The sequence below is a fragment of the Pseudonaja textilis genome, chromosome 9 (assembly GCF_049901715.1).
Source record: "Pseudonaja textilis isolate UNSWEBS1 chromosome 9, rPseTex1.2, whole genome shotgun sequence".
In the NCBI taxonomy this organism is placed as follows: domain Eukaryota; kingdom Metazoa; phylum Chordata; class Lepidosauria; order Squamata; family Elapidae; genus Pseudonaja; species Pseudonaja textilis.
The window spans coordinates 22,986,985-23,011,730 of record NC_141998.1 but is presented as its reverse complement, the minus strand read 5'-3'; the positions used below and the strand labels follow the sequence as shown (position 1 = coordinate 23,011,730).

At 42.4% G+C, this 24,746-nt stretch overlaps 2 protein-coding genes and 2 non-coding genes across 4 annotated transcripts in view; all 4 read right to left on the bottom strand.

Moving 5' to 3' along the window:
• Positions 1-978: 978 nt before the first annotated feature.
• HSPA8 (heat shock protein family A (Hsp70) member 8) lies at positions 979-10,911 on the bottom strand. Its single transcript, XM_026708971.2, has 9 exons — positions 10,331-10,911; positions 7,401-7,611; positions 6,467-6,672; positions 6,080-6,232; positions 5,099-5,654; positions 4,105-4,307; positions 3,268-3,466; positions 2,226-2,458; positions 979-1,357 (listed from the first exon to the last, which is right to left on the bottom strand). Exons 2-9 carry the CDS (start codon positions 7,603-7,605, stop codon positions 1,172-1,174), a joined length of 1,941 nt encoding a protein of 646 aa, XP_026564756.1. The 5' UTR covers positions 7,606-7,611; positions 10,331-10,911; the 3' UTR covers positions 979-1,171.
• On the bottom strand, positions 2,031-2,127 carry LOC148125062 (small nucleolar RNA SNORD14). The gene has a single exon (XR_015744701.1). It is a non-coding gene; the product is annotated as a small nucleolar RNA SNORD14 (small nucleolar RNA).
• LOC113441963 (small nucleolar RNA SNORD14) lies at positions 3,718-3,814 on the bottom strand. The gene has a single exon (XR_003374922.1). It is a non-coding gene; the product is annotated as a small nucleolar RNA SNORD14 (small nucleolar RNA).
• A 1,176-nt stretch (positions 10,912-12,087) lies between the features above and the next one.
• CLMP (CXADR like cell adhesion molecule) overlaps positions 12,088-24,746 on the bottom strand; it is a 45,555-nt gene continuing 32,896 nt past the window's right edge. Inside the window, exons 2-7 of the mRNA XM_026709083.2 lie at positions 23,959-24,116; positions 22,248-22,449; positions 21,379-21,543; positions 21,096-21,218; positions 18,542-18,680; positions 12,088-15,674 (exon numbers count right to left, since the gene is read on the bottom strand). Of these exons, the coding sequence (XP_026564868.2) occupies positions 15,380-15,674; positions 18,542-18,680; positions 21,096-21,218; positions 21,379-21,543; positions 22,248-22,449; positions 23,959-24,116 (1,082 nt within the window). The 3' untranslated portion in view covers positions 12,088-15,379. The remainder of the gene's footprint in view (positions 15,675-18,541; positions 18,681-21,095; positions 21,219-21,378; positions 21,544-22,247; positions 22,450-23,958; positions 24,117-24,746) is intronic.

The following is a 24,746-nucleotide window of genomic DNA, read 5'->3' as shown; positions in this document are numbered from 1 at the left end:
TTTAACACTGTATTATACACCTAGTCAATGCTTATTTCAGACTAGCACAAAAGTGAGAATAGAAAGCTTTCTTCCTTTTCTCAACAAAATGCGCACTTTTATTTATTCTCCCACTATTCTCCCATAGGTGAAACCAAGTTGTTTCCTGATCAAAAACCAGACAGGCTGATCCCTTTTGCTCAATTTCAGGTGAACCTAACCCAGCATTGGTACATACTTATGCTTTTTACTATATCTGTTTGGCAATTTTACCCAAATCATGGAGGTTTATCTGCAGCTGGACATCTTAGTGTTCTGGCTTTTTCTAATTATAGGTTAAGAGCGGATCACCTCCTCCAATTTGACACGAAAATCTAGATGTTTTCAAATATTGAGCTTGAACCCGTGCAGACTTCCAACTTCCAGAATTCTTCTGATAGTATGGATTCACAGCTGGGGGATTCTGAGTGAAATCCATACGGCTGTCAAGCTTTGAGAAAGGCAGATCTAGGTTTGTGGAAATTCTCAAGTCATCCAGGTCATTCGGTTGTCCTAAAGGTGCTTTTTCAAGAGGCAACTGGATTTCTTTGAAGATGTTTCGCTTCTCATCCAAGAAACTTCTTCAGCTCTGACTGGATGAGTAGGTAATGGAAGGGTTTATCCTCCTTGCAGAGAGCTGGTCATTTGCATTATTTTAGCTAGACAGATAAACCTCCAGTTGGCCTCAATGACCCTCTAAAAGGACGCAAATAACCAACTGTCTGCAAGGAATATAAATCCTTCCATTCCCCACCATCCAGACCTGAAGAAACTTCTTGGATGAGGAGCGAAGCATCTTCAAAAGAAGAACCAGAAAGTCCAGTGGCCTGTTGAACGAGCAACCTTTGAGAAACATGGATCTAGATTGCTGCACAACCCAAGGGTTGGCTACCATTCATTCAACTTTCCTTAAAAAGTGCCCAAAGAAAGGTTTTAAGAAAAAGCACAAGAAGTTCCACATTGCCAATTAAATAAGTTTTATTGGGATTGGAGTTACATGTTCACTTGTTCCTTATACAGTACTGATACTGGTAAAGTGCAGTGGTTTGCTCCCCTTCCCTGTGCACACATAAGTCAAAGTATCAAGAATGCCCTTGTCTTCAGTCCTTCAAGTTCTGAAGGTGGCCCGTGGAGTGTAATGTCTCGGGACACCTCAGTCAACCTCCTCAATGGTTGGTCCAGAAGATGCTCCTCCGGAGGGGGGTGCGCCGCCCCCAGGGAAGCTGCCGGGCATCCCACCGGGCATCCCGCCAGCACTCTGGTATAGCTTGGTTATGATGGGATTGCAGACCTTCTCCAGTTCTTTCTGCTGGTGCTCGAATTCTTCCTTCTCAGCCGTCTAAAAAATACAGGGAAGGAGAAATGTGTTGAACCCTTCAAGGAAGTCTTGACAGTCCTAGAATAACCTTGTGTGATTTTTGGGGAGGTATTAAGATTTATTAAAGTATTATTTATTTTATTAAGATCTATTAAGTATTAAGGTGACCAGCAGCAGTGAGTGTAATATAAATCAGCATAGCATGGGTTTTCCCTTTAAAAGGTGTTTATCCCTTTAAGAGGTGTTTATATAAGGCAGCCCTTAGAGGGAGTGTTCACTCTTTGTATTCAGTATTCATTGCAGTTCTTATGATTAAAAAGATTTGCTTGCTTGTAAGGTATTTTGCCTGCCACATGTATTTTCTATATTTAACTCTTGTATATAAACCACTGTTAAATGTCTAAGTCCGTTTTGCTCCTGGGTTTGTCTCATAATAATAGTCACGCTTCAAACACTCTTGACAAATTTGCAATTCTGGAAAATATTTTAAAAACCCAAGAAGGTCTCCCTTAAGTAACAGCAACCAGCACGCTATTGATCTCTTATAGAGATGCCTGCTTGTTGTGGCGTCTCAGAAATGGCTCAGAAAAAGAAAAAAGTGTTTTCTCGAGAGAAGAGGGCGGGGCTGGTTGACTTCCAAAAGTCAAGCCATTTTCAACAGAATTGGAAATTATGTGATGCAACTGTGATAGGGTCGCTCAGACATCCAAGGAAGGTGTTCTGGCCAACATAGGTCCTTTCAAACCTTCTGGTGGAAACTACGAATGGTTTTGGAACCTTCATCCTCGCGACCCCCTAAAATTATCCCTTGTAAGGGATTCCTCCAAAGCGGCGTCATTGGCAATGCCGCTAAACCTCTGCAAAGAATACCCCACACTTTGCCACAAACCTGATTTTTATCCAGCCAGTTGATGATTTCGTTGCATTTGTCCAAGATCTTCTGTTTGTCGTCATCGTTGATCTTCCCCTGCAGCTTCTCATCCTCCACAGTTGCCTTCATGTTGAAAGCGTAGGATTCTAGGGAGTTCTTGGACGACACCTTGTCTCTCTGCTTCTCATCTTCAGCCTTGTACTTCTCAGCCTCTTGCACCATACGCTCAATGTCTTCCTTGCTGAGACGACCTATGGAAAGACGGGGGATCCTCGGTAAATTTATTCCCTCCCACAACAAAACTCACCTAGTAAATCCCAAAATGCGGTACTACTGTTTGAAGCAAAGCCATTCCAGAGTATTTGAAGATATGGCAGAGAAGTCAAGAGCCAACTTGTTAATCAAGTTATATTCATGCTCAGTTTTGGCCGAGTGAGGTTAAAGGATAAAATTTTTAAGGCCCACTGAATACGTCAAGGCAAATAAAATACAAGTCATTCTTGACTCGCAACAGTTCGCTGAGCGACCAAAGTTACAACGGCACAGAAAACTGACCTATGGCCATTTTTCAATGGTGACTGAAAAATGGCTGATGAGCTCCAAGCAATGAGTGAATGAGCTGGAAGGGAGTACAGGCCCCTTGCTCAAAAGCAGGAGAATCTGTACTATTTCAGGCAAGTGACTTGTGTAAAAGGTAAAGGTTCCCCTCACACATACATGCTCATCTCTTTTACAAAGCCGAAGAGCCAGTGCTGTCCGAAGACATCTCCGTGGTCATGTGGCATGACTATATGCCTTTGAAGGCATACAGAATACTTCCCACCAAAGGGGTCCCTATTTTTCTACTTGCATTTTTACATGCTTTTGAACTGCTAAGTTGGCAGAAGCTGGGACAAGTAATGGGTGCTCACTCCATTACAGAGCTAGGGATTTGAACGGCTGAGTTAACGAACGGCTGAGCTTGTTGAGCACCGCATCCCTTTAGCAACTCTTAAAAACCTCCAGTAGCGCCCACGATTTCTGGAGGCCGTGCCCAGTAGCCTCTTAACGGAATGCTCACCTTTATCATTGGTGATGGTGATCTTGTTCTCCTTGCCTGTGCTCTTATCGACGGCGGAAACGTTGAGGATGCCATTGGCATCAATATCAAAGGTGACTTCAATCTGAGGGACGCCCCGGGGAGCCGGAGGAATGCCGGTGAGTTCAAACTTGCCCAGCAAGTTGTTGTCCTTGGTCATTGCTCTCTCTCCCTCATACACCTGAGAAGGCAAGCAGAGGTTTAGGCAGGGCCGAGCTAAAGCTAAGGAGAATTCCAACTGTGGGAAAATTTCCCCACTTATGAGAAAAGTCTTTGTCCCCAGATGTCTAAGCCAGACTGGTGGAAGAAGATGGGAGTTGTAAGTCCACCTACTAGAAATGTTAATAAGGTGACTCCAATTTCCCAGTTCTTAGGTGCTTAAAAGATGCAGCCCTGAAGACAAACCAGGCACCTTTTGATCCAGGGAGTTGGTCGCTCAGACATCCAAGGAAGGTAATTTAAGCCAACATTGGTTTTTTTCAACCTCTGGTGGAAACTACGAATGGTTTTGGAACCTTCATCATTGCAACCAACACCATGGTCTGTGCACCCTGCTTGGTGAAGCTCCAAGAGGGAATGAGTGACACAGCTTCTTAAAGCTGTGCCAACCGTGGCAAATTTTAAGACTTGTGGACTTCAAAGTTGAAGTCCGTAAGTCTTACAGTTGCCAAAAGTGGCTGAGGAATTCTGGGAGTTGAAATCCACAAGTCTTAAGAAGTGGCCAAGGTTGGAGACCCCTGTCTTAAAGCACACTTCAGCAATTGTGACAACTAATCCTCCTCCTCCACAAAGACCCCCCTTCCTGTGGGTTTTGCCTACCTGAATCAGCACCCCTGGCTGGTTATCCGAATACGTGGTGAACGTCTGAGTTTGCTTGGTAGGGATTGTGGTGTTGCGTTTGATCAGGACGGTCATGACGCCACCAGCTGTCTCGATACCGAGGGAGAGAGGAGTCACATCCAGCAACAACAGGTCCTGCACGTTTTCAGATTTGTCCCCAGAGAGAATGGCAGCTTGAACAGCTAAGGGAATAAAAATTCAAGAGATTTAGCATCCTATCCAAAATGTCAGAAACAACTTTTCTTGCTCAAATCCTGGTTAAAGTCATGGAGGATTTTAAGGATAATAGAAATTACATTCATAGATCGTTACAAGATTTACTGTATTTTTCTGTGTATCTTGTAGCCATCATTGTGCAGAAACCCTTCGTTAGAGTAATACAAGAACAGGAAATGCATCACAGGAACAATCGAGACGAAACCTAGAGGGGCAATGTGATCCAGGAAACCACTACAATAGAGGGGAATGACAGAGCTGCATATAAGATAAGAGCAGGGGTCTCCAAACTCAACAGCTTTAAGACCTGTGAACTTCAACTCCCAGAATTCCTCCTCCAGTCATGTTAGCTGAGGAATTCTGGGAGTTGAAGTCCACAAAGTCTTAAAAGTTTGAAGACCCTTGAGATAGAGGCTCAACTGGTATATGTGTGGCCTTCCCCACTGCCTGTGTACAAGACACACCTTAGTTTTCAAGTATTTTAAAGAAAAGGTGTCTTTATACATAGAAAAACATGGCATCTAATAGGATGCTATGTAAAGTGTTAATGCAGCAGCCACCAACTCTATAAAATGTGGGTACCCAACATTTGCAACTTGTGGACTTTAACTCCCAGAATTCCTCAGCCAGCAAAGCATGGCTGGCTGAGGAATTCTGGGAGCTGAAGTCCACAAGTCTTGAAAGTTGCAAAGTTTGGAGACCTCTGCTATAAAACACTTGTTTCTGAATTGGCAAGGTGGAGTTGCAGTCCCATTACCTGCACCATAGGCTACGGCCTCATCTGGGTTGATGCTCTTGTTGAGTTCTTTGCCGTTGAAAAAATCCTGAAGGAGCTTCTGGATCTTGGGAATCCGGGTGGAGCCACCAACCAGCACGATGTCGTGCACCTGGGATTTATCCAGCTTGGCGTCCCGCAGTGCCTTCTCCACGGGGTCCAGTGTGCCACGGAACAGGTCGGCATTCAGCTCTTCGAAGCGCGCCCGGGTGATGGACGTGTAGAAGTCAATGCCCTCATAGAGGGAGTCGATCTCGATGCTGGCCTGAGTGCTGGAGGACAGGGTGCGCTTGGCCCGCTCGCAGGCCGTGCGCAGGCGCCGGACAGCCCGCTTGTTCTCGCTGATGTCCTTCTTGTGCTTGCGCTTGAACTCGGTGATGAAATGGTTGACCATGCGGTTGTCGAAGTCTTCGCCTCCCAGGTGGGTGTCTCCTGCCGTCGATTTGACTTCAAAGATGCCGTCTTCGATGGTCAGGATGGAGACATCGAATGTGCCGCCACCCAGATCGAAGATGAGCACATTCCTCTCGGCACCGACCTGGGGGAGAACGGGAGGAAAAAGGGAATAGTCAAACCCTGAAGCAAACCTGGCTGAGGCCCTCTTGGCAGCTTCTTCATGGCTGCCAAATGGGAATGGCTGGGAAAGGAGTAGAATAACCAAGCAACCGGCCAGCACAGGTATTGGACAATGTGATCAATGACCTCAGAGGGAGGAGGGGGAACTTTCATTTAAATTAGGCGAATACCACAGGAACTTTCAGTTGGTTTTCACCAGTTGGCCCAATATACCTGTTCTTTGAGGAATCTACCTGCTTTCAATGGGCGCATTACTTGGAACACTAACAGGAACATTACCAATGGAAAAACCCAAGCCAGACTCCTGCTCCCCCCGCCCCAAGGATTTAGGATTCCCCCATATCCTATGCATGTAAGATTCTCCAACCTTCACATTCAACCACTCACTTTTTTGTCCAAGCCGTAAGCAATAGCAGCTGCGGTTGGTTCATTGATAATTCGGAGCACATTGAGGCCAGCAATGGTTCCAGCATCTTTCGTGGCCTGGCGCTGGGAATCGTTGAAGTAAGCAGGGACTGTGACCACGGCATTTGTAACAGTCTGGAGAAAGGGGGGAAAAAAGATATATTTTTTTAAAGAAAAAAGTTATAAAAGCATGGAAAGTGCCTAGAATAGTGGATCTCAACCTCAACACTTTTTAAGTTGTGTAGACTCGAAACTCCCCAAGGAATTCTGGGAGTTGAGTCCACACACCTTAAAAGTTGGTAAGAGAAGCACCGCTGTAGCAGCTTAGATTACACTGTGACACTCTTTCCCCACGTTCGAGCAGCTCACCTTTCCTAGATAGGCCTCTGCAATCTCCTTCATTTTTGTTAGCACCATGGAAGAAATTTCTTCGGGATAAAAGCTTTTGCATTCTGCTTTGTATTCCACTTGGACTTTGGGCCTGCCGGCATCGTTCACGACTGTAAAGGGCCAATGCTTCATGTCCGACTGGACTACAGCATCATCAAACCTGCGGCCAATCAGACGCTTGGCATCTATTTTTTGTGGGGGGGGGGAGATAAGTGTTAGATGTTACATGCTGCTTAATTTAAACCGCTCCTTATTCAAAAGGTGCACATTAAAACACATGTTGTACAAGTTTAAAACGCCAACTCTTCAAATTAAGCCAAGGTTGCAATTTTGCGGTTTTATAATTAACAAAGGCTGCTGCAAACAAAACAAAACTTGAAAGGCTCCATTTTCAAAACCTATTATGTTCACAGAGGCCCTGGAGAATTATAAATTAAGTTTCCACTGCTTCAGTAAACAGAAATCCACTTTTGGCAATCGAGTGTTAGAATGGTGCCAGAGCTGTGAACGTTGGTCACTGCAATTATCTATATCAGGGATTCCCAACTGGGGGTGCGAGATGAGGGGCAGAAGAATGATGCTGGCTGAAGAATTCTGGGAGTTGGAAGTCCACAAGTCTTAAAGTGGCCAAGGCTGGAGACCCCTGTTCCAGGGGGTGCGAAAACATGGGTTTAGAAGTTTCTAAATTAGTGTATATGCATAATTATATACTTGTAATTATTTACTTTTATAAGGGGTGCAAGAATATATCAGAAGCTTCTAGGGGTGCGGGGTATAGAAGACTGGGAACCCTGGTCTACATTGTTACAGAGCAATGGAAAGTTGAAGGCTTTTAAAGCAGCATATTTGTAGGTATACCCCCCCAAAATGTTATGCTTTTCTACACTAAGCCTTTTGAGACATGACTCCGTACCAAAAACTGTGTTTGTGGGATTCATTGCCACTTGGTTCTTTGCAGCATCGCCAATCAGCCTCTCCGTATCTGTGAACGCCACGTAGCTTGGCGTAGTCCTGTTCCCCTGGTCGTTGGCAATGATTTCCACCTTGCCATGTTGGAAGACCCCAACGCAGGAATAGGTGGTGCCCAGATCAATCCCGACAGATGGTCCCTTAGACATGGTGAACTGCAAAGATAAAAACAAGATATTTTGTCACCTAGAGAGAACCAGGCCCTCTCTTGCTTCTCACCTAAAGCAAGCGTTAGTTGTTCAACCTGGGCACCTAGAAGAGGTCCAACCCCTTAAACCAAATTTTGCACCTTTTAAGGTGTCTAGACTTCAATTCCTAGTATTCCCCCGTCAACAGAAATAACCTTTTTTGTTTTAATCGCAATAATACACTAATAACCACTTTAAATTTGTTCTAACTTGACTGTAAAAAATGATTTCTGTAATAAGAGTTGTTAAAGTCTGGAATACCCTACCTGATTCAGTTGTTTCAGCTACTAATTTTCAGAGTTTCAGTCACAAATTGACTTCAGTAGACTTTTTAAGTGGTCCATAGAGGGGGTGCGCGTAAGTGCACTAACATGCCTATTGTCCCTGTCATTGTATTTTTATTTTTGTTTGACAAATTCTAATAATAAACATCATTGGGGCTGGTTAGGAAATTCTGCAGTGTTGCAGTCCAAGACCCCTTAAAAAAGGGGAAAAGTTTGGCTTGAAACCATTTCAAACTAGTCACTCTTTGAATGAAGCTGAGAAGTAGAGGTAGAAACTAGACGAAAATTATTGCTATGTATGAACTTAATATAAAGATGATTTAGTATAATTATAAAATGTGCCAAATGTAACCCAATACAACTGTAAATAAGCTAATATAAAGAAAAATCTAGTTACAAATATTGGGTTACACTATTACTGTTAATATAATGTTTTAATATTAGTATATTTAAATTAGTATGTTTTAATATTTTTGCTTTTCTGTAAACTATACACCCTGACAATACACTGTATTCAAAATGTTTATGAGTAAAAATAGATGAGTTGAAAACACTTTAAAATTAAAAAAACTTAAAAAATTTTATGTAATTTATCCCAATATACAAATCAACTCACCTAACCCCCCCGCAAAAAAACCCCACCTTTGCCATATCCAAACCGGGGAGCAATTTCATAACCTTGGAGAGAATTCCATCCTTTTTCCTCGTTCGTTCATTCATTGGAGCGACCACGTGGCGACGCCCCTGGGGGGAAGCCCCGTGTGGAACGTCGGAGGGGGGGAAAGGGGCGGGGCTTCGGCCGCACCACGTGCTGCGCTGCCCGGGTCCGGAAGAGCGCGCTGCCGAGCACGTGCCAGCAAGAGCAAGCAACTGGCAGACCCCCCCTTTTTTTTGAAGGAGGGGGTTGTATTTTTTGCGCCCCCGCACTCGGAGGAAAAGAGGCCCCGGAGCTGCTGCTGCTTCTCGCCCTCCTCCCTTTCTCGGTCTTGCAAGCCACAAAGGACCCGGGGTTCGTTGAGAATAGTCGCCCCCCCTCCTTTCGCCGGCTTTTCTCCCTTACAGCTGCCTCCCTGAAGGCCTTATTGAAAGCATTAAAACGGGGGGAGGGAAGAGAAGCAAGGCTTTTTTTTTTCCCTGCGTCCCTCGCTCGGCTTAAGCCGGGCAGAAGCCCTTTTTCTCCCCCGAGAGAATTTGTAGCAGGGATCCAACTGGGGAAAGAAAGGGAGGAGAGAAAGCAGTTTGGCGGGTTGACTTGCCAGACATCTCAAGACCCAGCTCGGTGATATCAGGGCAGGTGGGCATGTGCGGAGAGGAAAGGGGAGATTATGGGGGTGGTCTCTTAATTTGGTTTTTTTTTTCTTCCCTCGCAGACGTTTCAGGACCCAACTCGGTGACCTCATCAGTTGAAGAAGGTGGGAGTTCGCGGAGAGAAAGGGGGTGCGCTTTGGGGAGTTTTCTCGCGGGCGGTTCGTTACCCAACCCGATGACCTCATCAAGGCTAGAAAGGGGGGGGTGGAAGAGAGGGAAAAAAGTATTGGGGGGGTGGAAGAGAGAATAAGGACTGTGGAATGAGGATTATGGGGTGCTTCCCGAGAGAGACAGACTTTCCCGCAGGCGTTTCTTGACCCAACTACGTAGCCTTATCAGTGCTAAAAGGAACCAGCCTTGCTCTGCATTACGCAGGGAAAAGTGCGGGGGGGGGGGATTTCACAAGGCTATTTTTCCCTATGAAATGCCTCCCTTTTCCCTTCTCATGTTACCGTAATTGGGTCAGGGAGGAAGGTGCCTTCTCTCCCACCCCCCCCATCCCCAATCCAGGCGAAAAGGAGAGGTTAATCGCCTTAACCGCCATCAGCCTCGATCCCAGGTTTGTGGGGGGGGGGGGAAGAGTAGAGATTTGCAACGCCAAATGCTTTTCAAGGGAGGGGGGGTTGTAAGCCAGTTTTTAAAAAGGCGGGGGGGTTTTGAAAAGCAGCCCTGCTGTAATATAACGCAATGCAAACCCCCCCACACCATTTTTTTTTGCACGCCTCCTCCCTTTCCCAGCAACCTTCCTCTTTTTACTGCGGGGAGGCTTCAGACAAAGGCTCGGCTAGAAAGGAGGGAGAGGATCCAGGCCGGACCAAATGCAGGTCACCTTGAGAAACAGAGCAGGAGGAAGAGAAGAGAAAAAGTCGCCTTCCTTCCCCCCCGCCAAAAAAAAAGCATCCCTCTCTGCATTTGCACTCCGTAGAAGCCAGCAGCCCTATTCGTTTCTTACTAGCACAAAAGGGGGGGGGGGAAATAAAGTAAAACCCAGCAAAAAATATATACTCTTAATTATTTAAGAATGCAAAAAGCAGCTTTCCAGCTATTGCTGCTTCCTTCTGGCCAGGAAAATAAAATAAAAAAGTCATAATTACCTGTTTCTCTCGCGTGGACCAATCTATACAAAAGACGCCACGAGACCGGCCAAGAGTAGAAAGCGGCTTTCCCGGGCCGGCCACGGACCTTATATACCTCTGGAGAACCTTCCAGAAGAGTTACGCCTCTTTCCGGCCAGCGAGCCAATCCCATAGGCCCGCAGGCCGGCCTCCCGCCAATGGCTGCCGCAGCAGCCCGTGACGTAATAAAGCCGGAGGAAGGGGGAAGAAGAGGGCGGGGTCAGGGAGGCGCATGAGTCAAGGGGTGCCGGCCGGCTTTTTTTTTTTTTTTTTGCCGCGCTTCTTTCTTCCTCTTTCCTTTTTTCTAGAACGTTCATCCCTCCCAAGAGCGCGAGGCGGGTCTCGGAACTGGATGACGTCTCCGGGAGCCAATGGCTTTCCCTCACGGCGCGCTTTATTTGCATGAACAGGCGAGACAAAGAGAACGAGAGGAGGCTTGCTCTTCCCTTTGTGTTCTGAGAAGGGAGCCAATGGCTTCCCAGAGTGGCGTTCCACGATTTGCATACTTTGCCCGAAGGGCGGTGTGTGTGGGGGGTGTGTGTGTGAGCCCCCTTTAGAGAAAGGAAAGAGGGGACCGAACGTTCCGTGCTTGGGAAACGCTAAAGAGACAAAAGGAGCCAATTCCAACGCAGCGTGGGTCGACCGAGAGGCCGCCTGGCCAATCAGGGCGCGGGTTGAATCGGTGCGCGGGAAGGCGGTGGGCGTGGCCAGCCGAGTCGTCTCCTTGAAGGAAAGCCGAGGAGGAACCGTTGGACAAAATGGCGCCGGAGCGAGGTGGGGTTGCTGCAGGGCGTTGGCGAAGGGCCACGACTGGGGTTAGCCGAGGACGCGCTCGACGAAAGAATCCCTTTTTGGAACGAAGCCGCGGACGCCTCTTTCCCGGTTCACGCCGTTTGAACTCCCCTCCCCCCCCGCAACCCCCGCTCGCCTGATATTGGACTACACCCCCTCCCCATATTCCCCGGCAGCAAAGGAGAAGAGATGTGGGGGAGTTAACCCAGAAAGTCCAGTTGCCTCTTGAAAAAGCATCGTTGGGGTTAAGCTCGCTCCGTTGTCAAAGCCCCCTTAGCTGTGAAGCAAGGAGAGGGCGGCGCTCTGCTCATGCTCAGGGACACTCTTGCCCTAGAGGCGTTTTAATGCAGGCCGCGAGAGCTTGACTGCATGGAAAGAGCTGCTGCGCAATCGATTTCCTTCAGTCAAATCTGCCGAACTGACAGGCGCCACGTGGCCTCTCCTGACCCTGAAAGGATTTTCTTCCTCCTCCTTAATCCGAATAGGAGGTGATTGGCCAAACTATTCCAAGAAGCAAAAGCAGATTTTTTTTCTTTTTTTCTTTTTAGAGCCAAGGATTTGCAGAGACATGGACAAATTGGGAGGGGGCCCTGCTTCCCCCCCTCCTCCAAATGAACAATGAAAGACTGTCTTTCAACTCAAAAAGCAGAGATCCATAGTTGGTCATTCAGAAATATTGTTCAGACAGCTCCCTATCTGGATTTATCCAAGATCTTTACACTTTAATATCAACATTAAATATTGTTGAACATGTTCACCTTGCCGTGAAATTAAAAAAAAAAAAAAACTGGTCGGAGGAGTTTAATCTTTGGGTTTAGCCAAACTGCAGTTTGACAGCCTTTATTTAAAAACAAAATGGTGGAATCAGGATAGTTTAACATAAATATTTACTCCCTTTTGCTTTGCTTGTGCTTGAGCACAAATTATAGATGACGGCAGACAAGAAGAAGGTGTTCTCAGTTTACCAGTTCAAAAAATAAAAACAAAAGGAATTTGTACAACAGTAATACATAGTACTACATAGTAAATTGCATACAAGATAACAATGTTCAAAGAATATTTTACAAATAACAATTGGCTGTTTGAGTTTGTGAGATACTATTTAAGGTCATGAATTTGAAGCCGTTGTGCTTTAAATATTCCCTTTTACAGTGAAATCCTAGTGATGTGACTTAACTTTTTTTCTTGCACCGTAATTTCTTCCCTCAATATCTGAGAAATTCCCTCCCTTACATTAGATTTAATTTCTTCCCTTAATATCTGAGAAATTCCCTCCCTTACATTAGATTTAATTTATAATCTCGTTTATTCTCTTCAGTGATAGAATTCAGATTGGTGGAAATAAACAGGTGAAAATAAACAGGTTCAAAATATCTGTATCTGTGTAACTTGATTATCAAGTTTTAGAGGGACTACCACTGTGCCCCCTATAAGACAGGTCCTTCTTCACGCTTCCCATGCATGGATTGCTTTTTTTTTGAAATAGAAAATGGTTCAAAGACTTGTAAAACAACAAAATCAACACTTGGGCATTTGGGAGGCCTTGCTGCTACTGTTCCATTTTCTTTCAACATACTTCTGCATCCCCATAGATAAAATACAGCTTCAGGAAAGAAAAAGATTGGATACGTAGATGGCCTCAGGTTTATCAGGAAAAAGGAAACAGGCTGCTGCAGGGTAAACTTTCAAAACGGAGTGACCTAAGAGGAAAGGAGTGGCTTAGAAAAGTAAATGAAATGTGGGTAATTTAAGGGAGTTGGTTTTAGATAGCTGGAGTAGGTGGTTTTTGAAGAATGAACACAAACCAAGGAGCTGAAAAAAAATAACCATAAAGAGCACTGATGGGGTAGAGAGGTGCTTAATTGGCAGATGGGGTGCATGCATACTTTTTGCTGACTTAAAAGGCAGAACTTTCAGGATTTTAAAAAACATTTTTGTGTGTATGAATTTATAGAATGGGGTGTCTGAGTTTTGTTGCATTTTACTAACATTTAAGCATAGTTTTTGTGCTAATGATTGAGGTGGCATTGGGAATGATTCATGTTTGGATTTGGTATATATTTGCATGTAATTTAGGGAAACATTTTTCACTTCCTGTGCAGTGGATGTTTATTAAAGTTGAAAGCTAATAGAGTGTGTATGGCCAATTTATCTTTCAAGAAACATGTCTCCATATACTAAATTTTGTGATTCCCCATTCTTTCCAATGGGAATTTTGTCAAGGTGTCAGTCACTTTTTCAGAAATAACAGTGCCTATATTCCCCCCACCCCCAATTAAGATAGGTCTGCTCTATTTTGTAGCAGATCTTCCTATTTGATTTCTATACCTCATTCACTAAACATCAACTTTAAAATAAGATTTAAATAGCTTTTTGATTCAAAAGGTGGTGGAAACAGCTTGGGATAATTCATCATTATTTGATAACCTGCATTATGCTGGGCTTTGGTATAAGTAAAGTGATGAAATAGTTTGTCTGCCTTGGATTTTACTGTCTTCCTGTTGAGTTCTGTGTTATGGGACTTGATGATAGGTTGTAAGCCAAATTGCTTTTTAAATATTCAGTTTAAGGTCTGTGAAGAGATAAACTAGCTTGGTTGAGAGGGATGAAATAATCCTAACATTCTAAACAAGCAGACAGGAAGCCTGCCATGTCTGGTTCTTAACTTCTGAGTGAGCATATATAAGACTCAGCTCAGGAATTCATGCAATGCTGACTTTAATCATAGTTGAATGTGCTTCAAGATACTCCAGAAATTTTGTTATGGAGACTTCTAAATTAAGTGTGTCTGTTGTATAGCTGGAAACCTGCTTCTTATTTCTTGTGAAAATAGCTTTCTGTCACAGCCTTATAAGATCTGTAATACTGACTGCCTTGTATTAGCACATGCACATCCTACTTTTGAATCCTAAGTCACCATTTATAAATTACTCTTATAATATATGAGTCTAGTGGTACTTTTATTTCCTTCTTGCTGACTGTGTTTAAGAATGTGATGGAAATAATCCCCCCGGAATAATATCAGTTTAAAACTCATCAGCTTTGCAATCTAGTTGGCACTTGAAGTCAAACAACTTGCATTTTCTTATCGTTAAAGCTGGATGATACTAGTTCTGTCCATAGATGAGTCTTTCCACTTTGGAGAGATGAAAACATTTTTAACACGAGTGCTGGAATCTACATTTCCAGCTCATTTCCATTCTTTATATCTCCTTTAAATTCTGCTGTTAGTTTTATAAGTTTGAGTATGCTATATCCATCCAAATGATCACATTTTCTAGATTATTACCTCAAAATGTTTACTAATCATGACATTGTATTCTGACCAAAAATTCTCTCCCCCAAAAAACCCTTTGGCACTACTCATCCTAAAAATGAATGTCACTATGTCCAGCATAGAGAACAATATTTAAAAAAAAACATTTTTAAAAACTTGTAAATGGAATTCAGGATTTGATGCTGATCTCACATTCTAATGATCCATTAGGATATAAATTCCCTTTAGTGGAATTGCTTATTATTTATGAATATATACATACATACAAATACATTAGCTTGGTCACAGTGGGCTAATGTCTATATTCTTTAGCCGTATTCAGTCATACGTACCTTTTTAAATTAATGCACTTCCATGTTCACAGAAAGTCCCTCCAGTAAAGAAGACCAATTAAAATCTAATACTGCTTTTCGCTTTTCCCCAAAGTTACTGTTTTTTGCTTTGTTGGTGATGTGTCCAAATATTGATAATTCAAGAAAAGGGCACATGCAAAGTCCTGTCAATTTTCTCTTGAAGCTGATCAGACTTAACATTAGCAGTGAAAAACAGAGGTCACAATTGAGAAGACAATTGTATACATATGCATTTCATTTTCCCTTAAGAATTCTACTGGAACATCTCTATTCCACAGTATTCTTTAAAAAAAAAAAAGGGTCCAAAACTGCAAAATGCTATTCCTGATGTGTTAGCATTCCCTTTTCTCCTTCCAAGCTTTAATCTCAAAAATTAAAATATTAAAAAAATAGAAATAATTGTTTTTACAAGGTCAACATGAGTTCTCTTTCCCGAGTCTGCTTGTACCTCAAAAAACAAGGATAAAAAAATATTGAGGGTTTTTGTTCTTTGTGTGTATGTGCATGACTATAGAAAACCAATGTTGCATTGGAAAATAAAATAATTGCATAATGTTGGCAGTGCATGTAATTTATGGATATAGATAGAGCTGGATGGAACAGTAATCAGACGGTTTGGAAAGCTCGACTTTGAGCAGGCACCATTGTAGAGGTCACTTCCGTTTTGATCAAACTGGTGTAGTTACTTCTCTTTGGCTCAATTTTCCTGCCATTCATTTCAAGGGGGCTGTGCTGCGTCGGTGTTAGGTGTGGAGTAGCTTCTGTTGACAGGGTTTGCTGGCTGCGGGAGGCACTGTTTTCTGTGGATCTTGTTGAAGAAGAACCAGAATGTGAACTTCTGGAGCCCAAAGAGGAAGAGCCAGGCTTGACTAATCGGGCCTTGGGTGCCTCTGCATCTTCCCTGGGATTAAACGAAAGCAAAAATGATTGAAAATCCAAGTAATAAAAGACCAGTAACAGTCCTACAACACAGATTCCCTGGTGTGCTCAAGATTTAGCAAATCTTCTGGGTTACCTGCCCAACAGTCTAGACATATTTATAGGCAGCTTTTTTAAGCCAAGACCGGTGAAAATTACATTTTCTCAGCTGTTCCTGTTGACAAAATACTTTTCACCCATCATTGTTAAAAGAAGTAGCATTTTTAAAAATAATTTTCTCTGCAGTGCTGTTACATTATTTTTGTTGGTTGCACAAGCCAGATGTTTGGAGTCAGATTGGTATTGTTTGTTTTATTGTTATTGTTAAACTGTTGAACAGAACTATTTGATGTATGGTAAAAGCAACTTGTAATAAGCTTCAGGGAGGCAAAGCATTTGAACCTCTTTTTTTATTCATGACCAAGGAACAAAAAAGAATACTCTAGAGGCACTGACTGAAAATAAAGCATTTTCTGGCACGTGACCTAATTGTTAATTTTGTGATCTTAGCGTGTGCATCCCTCCCTTAAAAACCAGACACCAAAATGAACGGAAATGAACAATGAAAACAGTACAATGAAACTTTGGAAAGGTGGATTAATTATAACAATGTACCTGAAAAGTTATTCATTCCTCCCCTGGACTTGTATCTGCCCAAGGGAGTCTACCTCACAGTTTGAGAAACCTTGTTCTAAGTAGCTGGGAGAGATCTCTTCCTAACCACTCCTTCCCGATATAAAAAGCTCTCCCTCAACTGAATCATAATATTCTTTTATATATAAAAGCATGATTAATTACCTGGTAAAGATACATTAGACTGAGAAGAAGAAATCTTGTGAATAAATTATACTAAAAAATAAGCTGCTTGCATTTGAATAGGAATGCTCCTTACCTTTAGTCAGAGCTCCAAGAGTCTGAAAAGACATTTATTTCAATTTCCTGATTGTTTCCAGGAATGTCTTGCCATCCTTTTTCTGTAGTCCTAGTTCTCCCCTTATGATTGATCACTGGCTTAGCTTGATTTTCCCAAACATGCTAGGCTAAAATCATTTGACTAATTCATAGTTCATTTGAGTTTTAGGAACCTAGACACAGAAGTTACTTTATGACTCTTTGGTTTGTGTGAATCTGGCAGTTGGGTTAATTCATCAAACCATAATTTAGTCAGTCCTGAGCCTATGTACAAATAAAACCTTTGACTCTCAGATTTTAAGCCCTGCCTTTAGAAATTGATTCTATTTCCAAGTCCTTGTGTCTGAATTCTGGGATTGAATTTCAGGTGGATGGCTGCTGTATGTGACCCACATAATTGCCCTGTTTCTGACTCAACTGAAATTCACACCTACAGAGAACATCATCTACCTTTTACAAGATAATGGGTTGTTGGATCAGACTAAAGGTTCAAATATTGTTTAGAATTCTATTTCCATAAAGAGCTGCAAGTTCACCTAAAATTGGTGTCGGCAGAAGTGATCAGGATGGATGCTACCGAAAAGTGCGTAGATACTTTAATCTTCCATGGATTTGTCTAATTTTTAAAAGCTTGTTGTCCAAGATTCATCTCCTTCAGAGTGCAGTTTGAATCAGTTTTTAATCCAAATTCAGAATTCATTGCTTTTCCCCTGATTCTTGGACTTCCCTCAAGTATGATAGGGTTTTTTTCCTTGTGTTTTCCTGTGTTAAATATGAAAAAACCATTTGTGCTGTTTTGTGGCATTCTCTACTTCCTATGCCAATTAATTTATAAAGCCTTTTATGTGGCTTTCAGGAATTGGCAGTGAAATGAACAAAAATCCAGATATGGAAGCTGTGCAAAGGATGAGCAAAAAAGAAAAAAAAAGGCAAGCAGGCGGGACAGGGAAGTTCCATGCAATTAAAAAAAAACCTTTGGAGATGTTTTTAGGAAAATCAGTTTAGGCGAATTCAAGGATTTATTGAGGATCTTTAATGATGGCTCAAAAATTGCAGGGGTCAGCATGATTAGATTGCAACACCTAAAGGAATATAAAGGAGGAATGTAATTCAAGTAGAACTAAACCGCAGGATTCCTTTGAGTCATAAGGGTGTTGCCAGTTGAGTCACTTTCGAAAATTTTCCATAAATGCCCCACAAAGAAAGTTCGAGAAATGTTTAGTAAGAGGTGATGTGCTATGATAGAGTAGATTCAACACAGAATATTGTCATCTTGACAGAAAACAAGTTATGAAAAGTGTGCACCCTCCCATGTATGCTGATGGCTAAATAGTTCAAAACACGAAAGGAAGTAAGTCCTCGTTCCATCTTTGAAAATGTAAATTTGTTTTACATAGAAGATCAAGACCTGTATCAGAGGGAGAAAATTAGCCTTATTTTCTCCAGAGGACATTGCAATTGTAATCCAGGAAAAGAAATGGTATAGTAAATAAGTTAAATCTTTGAAAATAGAACATATTTTTGACAGACTCTTTAAGTTCATAGAGCACTCTAGGATTTCTCACAACTTGGACACACTTCACGTGGTTTCAGAGATGTTTTGGAGCCCTACTACGTGGTCTTTAAAACTGAATTTGGTGATTGATTTTGGAATTGCACATAAAACATTCCCTTTATTACTGATTTACATTCTCCTTCCAGTTCTGAGGCTGTTCTGTAATAAAATTAAGAGGCTTTGAAACTTGGATGGTCAGGTGTCTCCAACCTTGGACCCTTTAAGACGTGTGGACTTCAACTCCCAGAATTCCTCAGTCAGCTTTGCTGGGAGCCATTGATCAGCTTCGCTGGCTGAGGAATTCTGGGAGTTGAAGTCCACACGTCTTAAAGGGGCCAAGGTTGGAGACCCCTGGGTTAGAGTGTTATTACAGAAGCAATTACCTGATTTCATTTGGAGTCTCTTCTTCATATTTATTTTTTTCTTTCCTTTTGATAGTTCGCCACACAGCCAAGACAATGAGCAAGGATACTCCCATTACTCCACAGATTGCTCCGGCAACGATGCCGACATTTGGGGGACCTGTTGGTTCAGAAACAAATGCCAAGTTTTATTTATTTTACAGCCAAATACTGCTTTTGTAATTCTGGCATCTGTTGCATAGACATTTTCAATTCCTTTTTCAGAATGGATAGAATATTCTCATTGTTTTATGCCACAGGAGGTATAGCCCTGGGCATCTTTGGATGACCTTGAAAAAGATAAAACAAATTGCACCTGATTTGTAATTGAGACAGAGATCAACAGGAAGTCCCAGGGTTTCTACACTATTTTGGAAAGTTGCAGAATTACTCTGGAAGAAGTTGAAGACGAATCACTTCTTGTGCAAGTAGCAAGAAAACAACATGGACATGTTTGCGTTGTCTCCAGGAAACAAGCTCAATTCAAGGGAGACTTCATTTTCCATGCCTAAACTGTGAATAAAATTATAGCACAGGTTAAACTGAATTAACCCTGCCCTAGAGTAAGTGGGCTGGTTGTTTTCTTCTCAATTTTTCCTCAGCCAACACATCTCAGATTATGCAAATGCTAGTAGTTTATCACTTCAGATATTCAACAGTGTTGTAATCCACCTTGTTGCATAAAGACTATTAATTGCCCTAAATGTACTCAGTGTTGCCTCAGCTTTTGCGTTGCATATTTCACATAGCTGACTCCCAAGCTTAGATTTAAAATGTTAAAATGTTTTGGTCTTGGCATATTTTGCACATTAGACTTTTCATTTGTTAAAATTTTAAGTTCCGGTGTTGAATACCAGGAAATTCCGGATGAAGGAAGCACACCCTTCCCAGTCCTTTTAGATGCCTGACAAACATGGCATCCTTCTGGACTGCATATTGGGATTCAGAGTAGGAGGCTGTTTTTAAGATTGTGTCACACTTTTTTTAAATGAGCAGATACTCGTGGGAAAAAGCTCCGGCGTCCCACAGGACCAGCTACCGTCTCTGTGTTATTTAACATCTACATGAAATTTTCCGGAGAAGTTTTGAATAAGGTGGGGTGGTGAACTTTGATGAATATTCTGAGGACGCTCAGGTATACATCCCTACTTCGAGCACAGCCAGAGATGCTCCACAGGTCTCAATCCAGCATTTTAAGTCCTGGATGGAGTGAAAGAAGCTCAAATTGAATCCTTGGAAGGAGGATTTTTTTTTTTTATCGATTTCACAGGAATGTTTTGCTGCAATTTTGTTTGTAGTAACTGCTTTCCGCGAGGTCACTTTCTCTTCGCTACCACATCTCCTTCATTTTAAGAGTTCTATTCAGCCCACAGCTCTGATGAATGCTGGGGTTGGGCGTGCCTTTTCCCAGCTCAGACTGGTGCACCAGTGGCTGCCCTTTCTAGAAGAAGGAGCCCTGGTGACAATGACTCACGTTACATCACCACCTGTTTTGATTATTCAATCATGTTCTACTGAGAACTGGCTCAGTCCCACAAGGTAGAAAAGGAAACCCATTCCCTTGGAAGACTAGAACTACGAGAGATCCTTGGTGCTCCCTGAGCTTGCTTTTGTTTTCTTGCAGACGTTTCATTACCCTAACTAGGTAACATCATCCATGCTAGTGACTAGCATGGATGATGTTCCCTAATTGGGTATTGAAACGCCTGCAAGAAAACCACCAAGCTCAGAGAACACCAAGGAGCCCTCATTTCAACCCTGAGCTACAGATAGTCTCCTTTATTGGGACCGGAGCTACACAGGTAGTCCTTGACTTAAAACAGTTCATTTAGTGACCGTTCAAAATGACAACGGCAGTGAAAAATGCGACTTGCGGCCATTTTTCATACTTATGACCTTTGTAGGATCCCCGTGATCACCTGACCAAAATTCAGATGCTTGGCAACTGGTTCATATTTATGACCATTGCTGTGTCCCAGGATACACAATTCCCTTTTGTGACCTGACAAAGTCAATGGGGAAGCCAGATTCGCTTAACAACCCTGTTACTAATCTTATCAACTGCAGCGATTCACTTAGCATGAGGGGTGAGGTGGCCTAGAGGTGGAGCTCTCGCCTCACAATCAGGAGGCTGTGAGTTCAATCCTAGGTAGCGGCAGATCTCTGCACCATGAGTACCGTTAAATATCTGCTGCAAACTCTGCATTGGTGACAGGAAGGGCGTCCGGCCAGTACACCGTCAGGTCCATTCAGTTGCCCAGACTCCACCCCACTGTAAGGGATTATGGGGGGGGGTCATTAAGAAGACAAGTGATTCACTTAGCAACTGTGGAAAGAAAGTCGTAAAGTGGGGCAAAAACTCAATAACTGTCTCACTTAACAGAAAATTTGGGCTCAATTACAGTTGTAAATGGAGGGCTATATTAACAGAATCTTACAAGTCCGTAGCAGAATACATATACTCTGATTCCCACCCTGGTTATCCGTAGTTTTTCCAAACTCGGTTCAAATCTTTCCAGGGATCTTCCATACTTACGCTGCACTGTCACCTGTACGACACAGCTCTCCTCTCCGGCTTCATTGGAGGCAGTACACTGGTAAGATCCTGTGAACGTCCACGTGAGATTCTTCACAATAATTTGGGCAGGATTAGACAGATCTAAAATAAACGAAGGGGCAGGATTCAATGACGTTTGCAGCATAACGGTATCATTCCATTGTACAATTAGTTGCCTGGTGTAAACAGTGATGCTTTTAAAATAAGAAATAGTATAATTCCCGGGGGAAGCGGCGGGATGGTTTGAACCGGCCGAACTCACTGTGACGTGTGGAGGGCGGCAGAAAGGCAAGTTTCCCCTTTGCGTCTACACGCTGCCACATGTACATGATAGGGGCTGTGCCGGAGACGGAGTTACATTGTAAAGTGATTTCTTTTCCTTCAGATGCCACCCCTTCCTTCCAGCATTTGGGTTTCGAAGGTTTTTCTGGAAAGGAAGAAGAAACAGTCAGTGAGATTCTGCAGAGATTCTCCGTCATCCAGGGTCGTCCCAAAGGTGCTTTTTTCAGGAGGCAACTGGACCTTTTTTGGGAAGACATTTCGCTTCTCATCCAAGAAGCTTCTTCAGCTCTGACTGGATGGAGAGGAACGGAAGGATTTATCTTTCTTGCAAACAGCTGGTCGTTTGCATCCTTTTAGAGGGTCGTTGAGGCCACTTGGAGGTTTATCTGTGTCCTCAGGGTCACCTGAGTGTTGCCCCCGGTTCCTCTAGTCTGCAGTTTTTTTCCTACTCCCACACCGTTCCAAGGGTGTTCATCCCAAATTGCATATTGTATTTATAAATAAACTTAAATGAAATCCAAGTTGCATAGCTAAAAAGTCTGTAGAGATTCTCCGTCATCCAGGTCATGGTTGTCCCAAAGGTACTTTTTTCAGGAGGCAACTGGACATTCTTGTTTTTTTTCCTTTTGAAGATATTTTGCTTCTCGTCCAAGGAGCTTCTTCAGCTCTGACCATCCAAGAAGCTTCTTGGGTAAGAAGCAAAACGTCTTCAAATGAAAAAAACAAGAACATCCTTAAAAAGCACCGTTGGGACAATCAGTGAGATTTTCCCTGTGGGTCAGAAAAAAACCCCAGGATAATCAACTGAAAAGCTAAATACTTGTTTTGGAAATGTGGTGACCATCTTACCTAGAACCTTCAGAGTGATGTGTGTCCATTCATACTGTCCAGCATTTTTAACTTTGCACGTATATTGCCCAGAGTCGCTTGGCTGCAGGAGAGAAATCTCCAAAGACGCATCTCCACTCAGGAAATTGGAGGCAAATGAAACACGGCCCTTCTGTTCTTCGATCATATCATGATAGATGTTGCCTCCTGCATAAGTGATCACCTGGGAGACAAAGTTGCTCATCACCTAAGGGTCTTTTGCAAACTTAGTTAAACTTATGGCAGCATTTATTTGTTGACCAGATAACCTCCCCAGCTATGATTACTCACTTCACACAACCAGTAACAAGGCAAGCTTTCAAAATTATTAATAACAGTGTGCATCAGTTCAGTTTCATAATTACTGTATTCCTTAATGGATCTGTTGGCCACACACTCTAACTGGGATTCACCAAAAAACCAAATTTTAAGGTACTTCCAATTTAGAGAAGGAAAGCGTGCATATTGCAAATGAGTTTAACGTGATGAAATATGGAGTTCTCTTCAATCTCTAAAAGCCAGACTAATCCTCTCCAAATGATTGTTGATAACTGGAATTGGTAGAAGGGTTTATTTTGAAAATCTAACACTTTATTTCACTATTTTAAGGAAGAGGGAAGGGTTTTTTTTTTTTTTTTGGAGAGTAGGGAACTAAATTCTTAGTGCCTGATATATGCCTCTGTGTTTAGTGAATAGCACTTTAAGCCTCCAAGCTGTAATCTGGAGCTGATCATAACCTGATAATGGTTTTTGTTTGCTTGCTTAAAGGATTATCTCACACTTCATTTCATCAGCAGAGCTGAATATTTGGAGGAAGTTAAGTTTAACTGCTGCTTTTGCAAAGCAATTGAGAAAGAGAAAATGCTTGGCTGATCTTTTCTGATCCCTTCAAAAAGCTCAGCAGACATCTATGTATCTTCTGCTATCTTTGCACTGCGTGAAAAAACAATGAAATTCAGTCCTCTTAATTGCAAAGATTGGAAAAGATACGATTTTTAAGATGGCTGTTGGGTAGTGGAATTCCTGCTGTAACCACTAAATGGTATATTTGATGACTTGTCATGACTCATAATTTTGACTGTCTATCAGCCATTCTTGAGTCTAGTTGAAAAAATAAATGTTTTCAATGCTCAGATGACTGCTGTGAAATCTTTGGTAAGCCTTGTCGGAAAACCAGTGGATGAATCACATTTTTGTAACCAGATTCTTTCCTTTTGAGCTAAAAATCATAGTGAAGGCAAATCACAATTATATAGGGCTGTGCAAAAGGGAGATTTGTAGTACACAGGGGCATAACAAGGCTTACTTGTTTTAAAGAATTACAGAGAGACAGTGTTTAAACACCTTTTTGCCTTCTGCTTGGTCCTGTGTTAATTACTCCAGATACATCAGCGTGTACAAAGAAGCTATTTGCAATGTGCATCTGCAAGAAAGCCTGATCCATAGTCCTATAAATCCACATTCTCATACCCATAAATATTCATTCTATAAATATTGACAATCCTAGCAAATGGGCCATACAACAATGTTCTAGACTAGGGCCAATGTATTTTATCGGTTAGATTGATGTTCCTTAAACTTTGCAACCTTAAAATGTGTGGACTTCAACTCCCAGAATTCCTCAGACAGCACGTGGAATTCTGGGAGCTGAAGTCCTCGTGTGTTAAAGTTGGAACACTAGGTTTAGACCTACCACTTTCGGTTCAGCTTCAGAATTCTTTAGCAGCCACTCTATATCCAGACTCGCTGGCTCCAGAAGGTGCAGGCGATGAAGGCAAGGCAAAGTTACGTTTGCTTCGGCCACCCTTTTAAATTCGGTCTGAGCTTGTGACATCCAAGTACAACAGGAGGCTGAAAAAGAAGAATTAAGCCATTTAACTGATTTCTGATCTCATCGATATTGTTTTTCTAGTTTCCTTTCTGGTTGCGATATGGGCCAATAATATATCAAGGACCTTGCTTTGGCAGTGGGTGGGTGTGGGTAAGCAGTCATTTTTTAAAAACAAGATAACTTTTAAGAATGATAGTTTATTCATTGTTGGCTTATTTTTAGTTTTTAACTGACTTAATTTGGTCATAGCCAGGAATGTGGAAAAGTTGTAAAAAACCAGAAATTAATCAGTACTCTTTCATTTTGTTGTGTATAGTTAGTGTTATAGGAAGCCCCCTCCCCAGATTCAAATTTTCTTTATTTTTAATATTATGTGAGGCAGTATAGATTATTTCCTCAAAGGAGAAATGGAGAAATGTGTTCTTAAAGGCAGAAAGCAACCCCAGTCTTTCTTAATAGCCTCAAGCGGAAGCCACATATCTTTAAAGATGGAGATTTTGTATTCATTCAGGGGAATGGGCCAATCTACTCATCAACAAAACTCACAGGAGGTTGGAGCTGATGGGATTAAAATCTACATTCCCCCCACCCAAATTCTAAGGACAGGACATGACCTTTAGGACATAATAGGATTTACCCACCACCATTAG